Below are 12817 nucleotides of genomic sequence, written 5' to 3' on the forward strand. Positions count from 1 at the left end.
TGGCAATTGGGGGCCCTTCGGCCAGGAGTGTCTTTAAAGTGAAAACGACCTGTGAAGATCTCCCTCCTGGGAGGCCTTTAGCATATAAATTGTACAGGAGTAAGTCAAGACCTTTAACGGATTTGACTCTGATAGCTTGTATATCTGGACTGTCCAGTACTAGCTCCTCTACAGTAATCCCCACTCAAGCATGTCGGCTTTGGTTGAACAAAGAATGACGTTTTATATAAGTGCGACAGCTACTCCAGCAGGAGCGTCCAGCGCTAGTTGGAGGTAAAGTAACCAGAAAGAATCGTTGAAATGTCTAAGACAGATACCGGAGGACCATTCACAGTTCTTTAAAAAAGTAATTTTTTTAGCTAGGTCTTGAACATGAACTCTGACTGTATATTCCTAAGGCAATCAGGATACAAATTCCACAGTTTGGATGCCAGATAAGAGACAGCCCTGCCCCCAGCTCTGGATTTGTATATTCTTGGGACGACAAGCACATTTTGGTGAGCAGACTGTAAATTTCTGAGGGCGGATATATTTTCACTTGGTTCTGACTGTAACTCGGGCCTGTCAGATTCACAGCTCTATAAGTGAATAGAAGTGCTTTGAATTAAATTCTTTGACTGATAGGAAGCCTGTGGAGTATTTTCAGTCCCTTACGGATTGAGTTGAATTTTGGTACATTCAGGGCCAGGCGAGCCGTGGCATTTTAGTCTATTTACACGACCTTGAGGTTCCTCAAGAAGCAGGATATTTGCATAATCAAGCCTAGATGATATTAGGGCGCGAGTGATACATTTGTGAGTGTTTGCTGGTAGAAATTTGAACATTATTCCCTGAGAGATTTCATTACTGCAACTGTACCAGTTGTGGCATTGACTTGCAGTTTAAAGGACAGTGAGATGCCAATTTTGACACCTACTTTTTTTTGCCATGGAGGTGGGGGCAAGAGGGAAGCCCAGGTCAGACGGCCAAATTCTCACCATATCCGGCAGAGAGGAGGTGCTGAAGACTAGGATCTCAGATTTTTCTGAGTTTAGGCTGAGTCAGTTCCTAAACATCCAGTCTGCCACTGCAGAAGGCAGCCTTGAAAACTGTCTATAGCTGAGTTGTCTAGGTCATGGAAAGCAAACATCAACTGGGTGTCTCCAGCGTACGACACAACATTAAAGCCCCAGGCTTGAGCTACCACAGAAAGGGCGGCAATATAGAAGTTAAATAACATGGAGCTGAGCCCTGGAGTACCCCAACATTCCAAATCATTGTCAACGAAGATTAGATCTGATTTTTGCGTCTACATTTAGTTTAGCATTTTTTTTTAAAGAAGTGTGCTTGGGGAAAGAAGTGGTATACATTATGTAGAGCTCTCCATAACGTTCTACTCTTCTAAAAATAAGTTTTGAGTTCAAACTATTTAATTGAGCTTTTGTAATCAGACCGTACAATAAACATGAAAAAAAGAGCACAGAAAGAAGAAACAATAACAAAATACTGGTACTTATAAAGTCATATGAAGCATTGATGAATCATATCACTAGAATATATCAAAAGACAATAAGATAGCTATGAAGTTACAGTATGAGTAATAGAAAGTATCATTTAGATCATTACATTAATACCTATATACCTATGGAAAGGTATACATTTTGAAAAACAAAATAGTTCAGTGTTCTCCTTAAAATGTTATGTTTATGTAATGTAAGAGTAGGATGAGAAGACATTCTATCACCTTGTGTTGTAAATATGATCCATGCCCACCAGGTATGTATAAACAATAAATTAGCATTTTTACAATTAAATATAATAGATTAAATATTGCCTGATTAGTGACAGATATGCACGACGATAGGGCAAACAGTTTTCATACAACAGAATATGGCAATTTAATAGATATACTGATATTTTCCAAATAATAGCCCATACGCCAGACTAAAAAGCATATATAGCAATGGGCAGTCAAAAAATAAATGTTTCAAAGAACCATTAGTAACATGACAATGCCAGCAAATGTAATAATCCAATAGTTTAGCTTCGAACAATCTAACAGGAGTCTATAAACAACATAAAAAAAGAGATCTGATTACTATAAGGAAACAGGGATAATATTTTCTTGTAAACCTTTATGTAACATGATCATATTGCTGAATTTTTTTTTAAAGACAGTTCTAGAACAACATTGTGAAACGAAGAAGGGAGTTGACAGCATTCCCTTTTTAGGGAGTTCAGAGGAAGGAAGAAAAAAAATTGTAGTAAATTAGTGAATGATTAAAAAAAACTCATTAACTTGACTTATTTTGGAGAAGTAAAACATTCTATGATATGTACAGTTTTTCCAATAATTTATATCACGATGAAGTTTCATAGCAGGATTTAACCACAAAGAAGTCTGTTTAGAATGTTTAATGCTAGTATAAAATAATTCATCATACAAGAGAGCTAGTTTTGTCGCTCTAATAACTGGAGATAGTTTGTTAAAAGATTTTATAATGGAGATAGTTATTAGGGGAAGTGATTAGTTAGGTATTGAAGTTTAACTCACATAATAGTAAGAGGTAATGTAGCATTTTGAACCAAAGAGGATCCCGGTCATACAATAAATGTAGTGTGGTGATCATAAAAATTAGATAGTCTCAAAACAGCATTGTTAATGTCATGTTGGAGTTTCAAATAACTTTTTTCCTGGGGATTCCAAATAAAGTTGGATAGTATTTTCTGCCACCTTTCACAAAAGGATAATGGGACTTAAAGAGGTAACACATACAATAGCTGCAGGACAACCACCATTTTTAATTTACTGAATCCACTCCCACTAAGTCAAATTAAGAAAGATCAATGTCCCATTTTAACTTTTTGAATAACACATTCATTTTTAAGTATACTGTAAACTATTTGCAAAAAGGATTCTGAGGTATTCAAGTTTATTTGGACATCAGACACTATTATATTGTTTAATCATATTTGATGTGCATTATCCAGTAAGAGGAAAAATTTTGTTTCATATTTACATTAAGGGTATAATCTGAAACTAGTGAGTAATTTTTAATTCTGTCCAGTATTATCACAATTGATGTAGCTGGATCAGAAATAAATAATAGATCATCAGCATATGCTGAAGTCTGAGCAGTAGTGTTAACAAATCTAAGACATTTATTATGAGGAGAGATCCATATAAGGTTAAGTAGAGGTTCAATCGCCAATATAAAAAGAAGGAGAGAAAGGGGGGAACCCTGTATAGTTCCTTAAAAGAGATAGGAGTTATAAATATGGGCACTATCTAAGACTTTAGCTGTAAGAGAAATATAACAAGCTCTATCCATGTTAAAAAAAGGCTGACTAAAAATAACAGCACTATAAATCGACATAATTAAATTTATCAACACTTTTCTGCATCTACTGCAAGTAAGTCTGATGGTAGGTCTTTATTATAGATGAAAGACCATGGCAAACCAGTCTGATGTAGAGCACACAATCTGTATTTCATAAAAACAACGTGGCTAGTGTGAATTAGCTGGCTTTAGATAGTCTAGTAGCAAGAAATTTGGCATGGGTTTTACAATCGTAATTGATTAATGATATTGATCTGTACGTGGAAACAATTGTGGAATTTGTATCTTGCTTAGGAAAAACTACAATCAGGGCTTCAGAAAAAGAATCGGGTAAAGCTGCATATTGTGCAAAGTGTGTAAGAAAATAGGATGCTAATTGTGGAGTGAATGTTTTATATAACTCAGCAGAAAATGCCATTTGGGACAGATGATTTTTAAGAAATAAGTGACGCAATGGCAGATTGAATTTCGAAAGAGAAATTAGGACATGTAAAGAATCTCTGTTGTCTTTAATTAAGATAAAGTATCCTTGAAAGATGTCAACAATTATCAGAAATCAGATTGAATAGCATGTTTTGTTAGTTTATCATGTTTTTTACGCAATTAGCAAGGAGTTTCCTAGATCTAATGGCTTGAAAATAAATCTTTGCTCTATTGTTTGATATGTGCAGACCACCATGTTTGCATCGTAATGTTTGTAGTTGTTTTTTATAAACCACTTATTTGAGGAGAAAATAGCCTTTCTTATTTAGTAATCTCTGTTTATAAATTAGTTATTTATGAGAGAATAGTTTGTTTGCATTAACTGTAAGAGAGATAGCTAAGCATCTATTATAAGCCTTTGAACAAATCCCACAAGGTTACATTAGACGTGTCATTGTCTGCATCAACAGCAAAAATAGCGAAAAAGAATTTATTAATTTGTTTTTGTATTCATCTTCGAGAACAATATCAGCATTCATTTTTCAGCAGGATTTATGGAGCTACTGTTGGCCTAGTTTAATTAAAACATATATCATTACATGGCCTTAAATATCAATTGCATGCATCTTGGGACAGGGGATTGTTTGGCATAAACCTCTAGAATGGTGTTCTCCACAGTCGTTCCGGGAGGGCGGGATCCATTGCAGACATTTACCTAAATGGAGATATTCAAATAATTTGGCACGGATCCAGCCCTCCAGGACTGACTTTAGAGAACCCTGTTCTAGATGCCAGTAGCTAATCAATCCTGTGATATGGGAAACAAGGATTCGAGAAAAGGGTAAATTCTTTACCAGTGGGAAAATGAAGTCTAGAAATATTTGATAATTTTGTGTTTTTGAAAACAAAATTAAAAAAGTACAAACAGGAAATGTTCAAAAAAGTTTAAACTTGGGCACAGAAACTAATATTTGTATGATGCAGAAAATAGATGTGAATGATATGATTTTATCCTCCATGGTTAAAGGTCACTTTGGAGGTTTTGTTTTTTCTCTGCTGAAAAAAAGAAAAATGGTGTGACCGTTCATTTTTCTAAAAGTCTTCTTCTTCAAACGTTGTTAATGCTAGGTTTATACATGCTGAATTACAGATTGATTGATTAAACAGTTTTGTATTTAGTCACTATTTATGATCCTACAACAGATGAGCCAAATTGGTTGGAAAGCTGTTACTTCTGAAATTGTTAAGCTTGACAGTGTTCCTTTAAGTACTAGATAAGGCTCTATTTTTAGACCAGACACTCTATTGAATAGACTATTATGCCTAGAAAGATATTTATTGATCTTTCTATGCTTTATGCTTCAGGCATGCTATGTCTGAAGAGTTTAACATTTGATAAAACAATTTTAGGTTGGACAATTTAAAATCATAAAAATAACTGAAAGGAGGAGAAAGAATCAGAGGAGAAAAAGATGACTGAGATGAGAAGTATTAATAAAAATAGTAATAAAAGAATCTAAGAACATATGAAAACAAATAATACATACAACACAGAACAAACAAACAATGATGGAATGTTCAATAGAAGTGAAGCCCAGCGGAGCAAGCATAATATGGAGCAGTGATGCAACACTACGAACCAGCCACAAACAATTGATGTGTGACAGAGGACACAGCATTATCAATCAAATAGACTACAAATCAACAATATCTTGTTGCCTCAAATTGATAGGATGATGTTGATCAAGAATCTCAATCATGCCCTTGGGATTACTGAAGGGTTTTGTTGTTCCATCTAAAAGATTTGCATGGTTGAAGGGTCAAACAAGCCATATTTATATCCCAAATTCAAGAGTTGAGGTGAAAGTGTTGTAAATGGACTACTAATGCTTACCATTTCTTTTTCATAGTCTTGGTGAAATATAGATCGTATTACCATCCACCATTTCCTAAGGAATTTCCTAGATCGCCTTCCTTATTATGACATCGTAGTGATGACGTAGTTTTGGTTTAGACTGGTTTACCTTCCTAGGTGACAGAGTAGCGTTATCAACCTCAAATCAGTCTTCAGAAATAAAGTTTAAAAGTTTGTATAGGAACATTTTCACATAAGCATGACAGCTTTTCATGGGACTTTGGAAGGTTAAAAGCCTGGAGGTTATATGGTCTTCTGCGATTTTCGGAGTCAAGCAGTTAGGTAATTTTTGGGAGAAATTTGTGAAACAAGACGAGATAATTCATAGTATATTTAATATCTAGGCTAATCATATCTGTATTGCTATGAACTGCCAGTATTTCCACTAGAATTTAATTTAGTGATGGTTCTTCTATCTCATCTACGAGACAAACTTAAAATCAAACTTCTGCAAACGTACTAAGGTGTAAGATTAATGAATTGTCTTCAAAATCAATAAAAGATAATTGTTGCTGAGATTTAATAAAGTAAAATGTACTGTGGGCACGAGGAGCACGGAAACATGAAAAAACAACCTTATTAAGACAGACCTTTGAGCTCCTATTAAAACATAGGAGCGGGTCTAGTCAAAGCCATTCAGTTTCCTTCCAAGGGTGCCGCCTCCTCGACAGAAGTTTGAGATTAAAGGTGATGCATTATTGGTGCGTGAAACCCACATAAAAAGCACCATACACATCGAAAAGTAAGAGCCAGAAAAGCTCTCTGTGTAGGAAAGGCATGAACCTCTAATCCTGCAGAGCAAGAGAACGGCACAAGTTGTATGCTTAGTTGCAAGGGCTTGTAGTCCGGCCGGTGAGCATCAGCTTACAGTTCTGTGTCCAGCCTGGTTGCGTGCATGCTTTGACTCCTTCAAAATAAGCTTCTTTCCCTTCTCCCATCCCCTGCAGGTTTGGTACTGTCCATTATGTTGAACCTAGTAAGCACACTGCTTCTCCCAAAGTTCATCAGGAATAAAAATAATGTTTTGTTTCCCAAAGCATTCTTGCGCCCAAGTGTGCACTGCACATTGACTGTTGTTTACTGCTACGACATATTATTAACAGTAAGTAAAATCAAGCATGTTTAAAACAATTATAAAAATACACAGACAATTCTATCAAAAAAGAAATAGTGACACACCATGAGGATGAACAGATGAATCAATATCATTGGGATGTCAGTTAAAACAAAACTACAAAGATTATAAATTTAAATTTACCTGGAAGTTAACGTTTACATAATTAATTACCGCAATCACCATCTGCAGGTGCATGGATGGAATGTAAAAAGTGCCCCATGGTCAACATTTTTAAAAGTTACCAAGATATTGAGCAATAGGAGCACTGAGATCTCTCTCCTTTCTAGCACGCATAAGGCATCTGGAACAGAGGTTAGAGGTGCAGATTTAGTAAAGCTTTTTCCCCATTCACTGCAGGTGTAGGATTTTTTTTCCTGCGTGTGTTCGCTGGTGGATTTTTAGGGTTCCTAACACACGAAAGTACTTCCCACATTCATTGCAAGAGTATGGTTTTTCTCCTGTGTGTCTTCGCTGATGGATTTTTAATTTTGATAACTCAGTGAAGCTATAGTTACAGTCACTACAAGGATATGGTTTTTCCCCTGTGTGTGTTCGTAGGTGGCCTCTCAAGCTTGATGAGAAAGGAAACTTCTTTCCACATTCACTGCACGTGTATGGTTTTTCCTGTGTGTGCGTTCTATGATGGAGCATTAGGTTTGCTCTTCGAGCAAAGCTCTTACCACATTCAATGCATGTGAATGGTTTTTCCCCTGTGTGTGTTCGCTGATGTTTCTTTAGACTTTGTATTGCAGCAAAGCACTTTCCACATTCACTACAGGTGTATGATTTATTTTGTCCTGTGTGTATTCGCTGGTGGACCTTTAGGTTTCCTGACAGACTAAAGTTCTTTCCACATTCACTGCAAGTGTATGGTTTTTCTCCGGTGTGTGTTCGCTGATGGATCCTTAGTTTTGATGAATCAGTGAAGCTATTGTTACATTCACTACAAGAGTATGGTTTTTCCCCTGTGTGGGTTCGTAGGTGGCATTTCAAGCTAGTTGAGAAAGGAAACTTCTTTCCACATTCACTGCATGTGTAAGGTTTTTCCTTGGTGTGTGTTCTCTGATGGTGCATTAAGGTTGCTCTTTGAGTAAAGCTTCGATCACATTCACTGCATGTGAATGTTTTTTCCCCTGTGTGTGTTCGCTGATGCTTCTTTAGATTAGGTATCTGAGTAAAGCACTTCCCACATTCACTGCAAACATATGGTTTTTCCCCTGTGTGTATTAGCCGGTGGGTCTTTAAATTTATGGATTTACTAAAGTTCTTTCCACATTCACTACAGGTGTATGGTTTTTCTCCTGTATGTGTTCGCAGATGGTTCTTTAGTGACATTGAATAAGCAAAGTTTTTTCCACATTCATTACAGCAGTAAGGCTTTTCTCCTGTGTGGGTTCGCTCATGGGCCGTTAGTTTTCCTGCTAAAGCAAAGCTCTTTCCACACTCACTGCAGGTATATGGTTTTTCTCCTGTGTGTGTTCGCACATGGCTCTTTAATGTCGATGAACTGTTAAATCTTTTCCCACATTCATTACACCTGTATGACTTTTCTCCGGTGTGTGTTCGAAGATGGATATTTAGATGTCCTGAGAAAGCAAAGAACTTTCCACATTCACTGCATGTATTTCTTTTTTCTCTTGTATGTGTTCGATATATGACCTGTTGATCAGTTTGCTCATTTAAATTCATCTTACATAAATAGGTTTTGCTGATGACAATGTAGGGATGATGAGAGTTTAAAACCCTTCCCACAAACAAGGCATCTGTATGCTTTTCTTAAGTTTTTGTTTGCGAATGAACTCTCAGTTGTGATGGTTGATGAATACTCTTGACGCATTCACTGTGTCTTTATCACCTTTCCCCAGAGCATGCTTGCTGATGCTGCTTTAGTACAGAGGAGAAACCAAAGATCTTCTTAAGTTTGTTGTGTATGCATGTTTTTTCTCTAAGGTTTAGTGTCAAAGAGTCAGTTATATGTTGGCATAGTTCATGTTAATGTGTTCCCTGACTGACTAGTGTGCTTGCTGACAAACTAACTGTAATCCAACATTAACTGCAAATGGGTAGTACTTGCAATGTAGGTTTATGAGTTTATAATAATGTTGAAAGGTGTTTGGAAAGCTTGCCAGACTGATAACATATCGATCAGGGCTTGTGTCTTCAACCCAAGTTAACATTTTTAAAGTCTGCGAACAAAGAATAAAACGTATAGCTTTATGAAGCATAAAAATAACAAACCTTGTTAAAAAGTCTTTACATTCTAGGATAGTGAGCTGTAATGTACATAGCCAAAGCTTTTTTAGTTGTACCTTCACATGTCTGATTCACAATTCATATTGTGTACGCCCATCGTCTTTATCTAGAGATTGCAAAGTCCATTCGAAACAAAGTTTATAATGGTCTAACACCACAGTATAGTTATCATGTTAGGAAGTGGAGCACTGTTGTACCTATCTAATACTTATCTCAGACAAAGGGCGACATCTGGAATCTTTTAATACTGGTTGCATTGTACCCTTATCATTGTTGTGCTATTATTTCATGTCAATGTTTTGGGTTCGGCAGCATGAGTGTCCTCAGCGTCTTGAAGCCACTGGATTGCACCTGATGTTTCTTGCTGGATTTGTCTGTTCATATACAAGATTCTTACTGTGCTGTTCTATCTATAATTACTGTTTGCCATTATTTCGAGCTCTTCTTGAATATCGGACAGCTTTCAAGTATTAATGTATTTTCTTCATTACTCTTCATCTTATATGTTCACAAATCTGCTCTCTGTGGATGCAAAAATATTTGTAATCTCTAAATATATAAGCAACACATAGAACACTATGCGGCAGACAACATAAGTACTTATTTTCTACTAAGTTGTATACCGTAGGCCTGATTTAGATGTTGTTGGGCGGTGTTCAGGCCGTCACCATGGCAGAGTACCTTTCTCTTGACATGGTGAGGGTACTCCTCCCGCCAAATTTTGAGATGAGATGCCTGGCAGCCCAGCGGACTTCTCTTGCATTTACAGGACTCACCATCCTGGTAGTTCCTGTAAGTTTATTGAAAGTGTGCCTTGAGGCACCATCAGCATCGCGGCATTGCACACTTTCAATTTTATTTTATTTACAAAAATAAAATCTCAAAGCAGGATTTTGTTTTTGAAAAGAAAAAAAGAAAGTAAACAAAAAAGAACAATGACCCACCCCAACCCTCCCACCTCCCCCCATTGTGGAACGGCTCTCCCATTGCCTGGGGGTCATTGTAAAGTTTGACCCTTTATATACCATCACCTTTTAGGTGGCAGTTTGTACTCTTAATCGAGCAAGCAAACTTCCAAACCTCCAACGTCCCTTTCTTTGTAGGGCTGTCAGAGGTTTATACAGCGAGAGGAGACTTTGTAGTCTCCGCTTTCTAAATACTGAAGGACGGCCTGCCTGTAAATTAAGTGGACGGACCTCCATATTGCCAACATCTAAATCAGGTCCTAGGTTTTTAATGCAATGTAAAAAAGTGAATGTCTGAATTACTCTCAGTCACTGGTATTATTCTAGGCCGCAATTCAGTACATTGCTTTTAGCTCACTTTGCTACTAAAGACAAAACATAAATTTGGAAATCAGCATTGATCGTGCTCCAAAAGTAACAGTCCAGTTAGAACATGAGTTAATGTTCCTCTGAATAGGAACAAAAGCATCCATATAATAGTTTACACCTTGAAAGGCCTGGTCAGTGAGTTACAGCACATCAAGACAATTATTGAATACATTTCCATTTTATCATGTGTATATCTTGGGAAAGAATAACATTACAATTAAAACAAAACACAACACATCTATTTGAAAAATAGAATCATTTTCAAAATGAAAACCAAAACATAGAGAATTAGGTAGCATTTAAAGGATAATGGTATATGTATGTTCACTGCAGAGAGTGGCCAGGCAATGCCTATATCATCCCAAGGCTCTTTCGAGGGACTGCCACATCCGAGTGAAGTGAACATGACCTGGTGGACACGTTGTGAATGCACATAGACTGGTTGTGTGTGACGTAAATAATAACAGACTATAGCAAAACTGTGAGGCACTTCATCAAAATAAGTGTTCAGTTTATCTACGACAACTACTAGGTTTGCAAATTTTATTTTGCACTTGTTAGGTGGTACAAAGTTTATTTAAAAAATGCTGCCTATATAAAGACCATTTAATGCATGGGTACTCACAAACGTTTTCCCAGGGGGCGCAAAGTTTGGTCTATGGTGTGACAGAGGGCCACACTGATGCCCACGGGGGAGTAAAGCGGAAGTAGGGGAGCAAAGCATGTATATCTAGTAGCGGTCCTTAAAAATGAAGGTGTTCCTAAAGTTAGAGGCCTAGTTACTTACTTTCCGTAACTGCAATTAACCTTTCAATAAGTGTTTGCTGTATATATAAAACATTTTTCCATGTTAATGCTGAGTCGAGTAAACGGCAGCCCAGTGCTGCTGCTGCCCAGTGGTTGCATGTAAAGGTCAGGAGGGCTGCATGCGCCCCCCTGGGCAGTACTTTGAGTATCACTGATTAAATGCATGTATTGTATTGTATTGTAATTGCATTTATAGAGCGCTTACTACCCCTGACGAGGCGTCAAATCGCTTCTTCGGCAGGTAGCGTGCTACTCCGGGACCCATAGAGGATTAGTGTAGCTTGAATCAAATAAAACTCTATCTATTACTTCATATTAAAAAATGTGTGCTTATTGTTTGCTAACATGTTGATACAAATAAAATGCTATTATACCCAGGAAGTGGCACTCAGCTATTACGGTTTGTTGCCCCATAGCAGATAATTCCTCAAATGAAGGTTGTTATCAAATGTGTGCATGGGGATCAGCAAGAAGACAACATAGCTAAAGTCCCTATAAGGGGGCCCACAGGGGAAACCAGTCACAAAAAGTAGGAGAACTTCCCTATTTGCCTGAAGATCTCATTATAGGGACCGATAACCCTCAGTTTCTCAACCTTCGAAAGACTTTCCTAAATCGAGAGCAGGATTGGCTAGAACAGGCTCCTTTTTCCCATGCGGGATCAGATTCCCCATGGCGGCTAAGAGATTTTAAAAGAACCTGGATAGAGAAAAACTTTTTGTGTTTTTTAAAGGCCCCAAAGACAGTTGTTTTCACTACAGAACTATGGTAGCAGGCCAAAAATTATAAGGCTGCCCAAGTCAATGACAGTTCCCTTCAGTACGGTCGACGAAAGGCCCAAGAGAATCATAAACACAGGAATCAGATATACCCCTTTTTTTTATACAAAAGGGTCTATTGTACAGAGTGGGTAAAACAAAGGATAAGCCTCAGTTATTAGTCCCAGATTGCTTTCAAGAGCAAGTCCTTTTCCTTGGTCATTTCAGTTGGCAGGGTATTTTAGTCTAGAAATAACCTCCCAAGCCATCCTAGAACAGTTTTACTGGCCTGTGATTTGTAATCATATCAACTCCTATTGTCACAAATGCTCAATTTGTCAAAAAAAAGAATACCTATCAACGTACAGCAATGCCTTTAGAAAGCATGCCCATAACAGGAACCCCTTTTGAGCAAGTCGATTAGATCTGATAGGACCTCTCATTACATCAAGTAAAGGGATTGTAGTCCCACGACCGGGACACCCAAGATGGCCAACACCGAGCACCAGAAGGGCGAGCCAGTTACCGTGTCAGCAGCAGACTGTTCTGCGAACTCTTTTCTTTCCCCCCCCCCTCAATTATAGAGATAAAACCCCTAATATACAAAGCATAAAACAGGATGGGGTCCTCCTTTTCTCTCATTACTATATTTTGCATAACCACTGAGTGTTTACAGGGATTAAACATATTTTCATTGTGGTTGACTATGCCACCCACTATATGGAAGGAAACAGTTCCATTAAAGGAAGCCACTATCAAAATCATTGCCACACATCTAAATCAAAATATCTTCATGAGTGGGGTTTCCCAAAGATCTCTTAGCTGATAAGAGTACCCAGTTTCCAGACTGATGCAAAAGAAATTGCCACATTGGGGATGAAGCACTAGAC

The 12817-nt window shown here is 37.5% G+C and overlaps 1 protein-coding gene across 1 annotated transcript in view; it reads right to left on the minus strand.

Annotated features, from left to right (window-relative positions):
* Positions 1–5751: 5751 nt before the first annotated feature.
* Positions 5752–12817, minus strand: part of LOC144772294 (uncharacterized) — a 29705-nt gene continuing 22639 nt past the window's right edge. The window contains exon 3 of the mRNA XM_078656521.1: positions 5752–9550. Within this exon, the coding sequence (XP_078512647.1) occupies positions 7124–8464 (1341 nt within the window). The 5' untranslated portion in view covers positions 8465–9550 and the 3' untranslated portion in view covers positions 5752–7123. The remainder of the gene's footprint in view (positions 9551–12817) is intronic.

Source organism: Lissotriton helveticus, chromosome 8, assembly GCF_964261635.1.
Source record: "Lissotriton helveticus chromosome 8, aLisHel1.1, whole genome shotgun sequence".
In the NCBI taxonomy this organism is placed as follows: domain Eukaryota; kingdom Metazoa; phylum Chordata; class Amphibia; order Caudata; family Salamandridae; genus Lissotriton; species Lissotriton helveticus.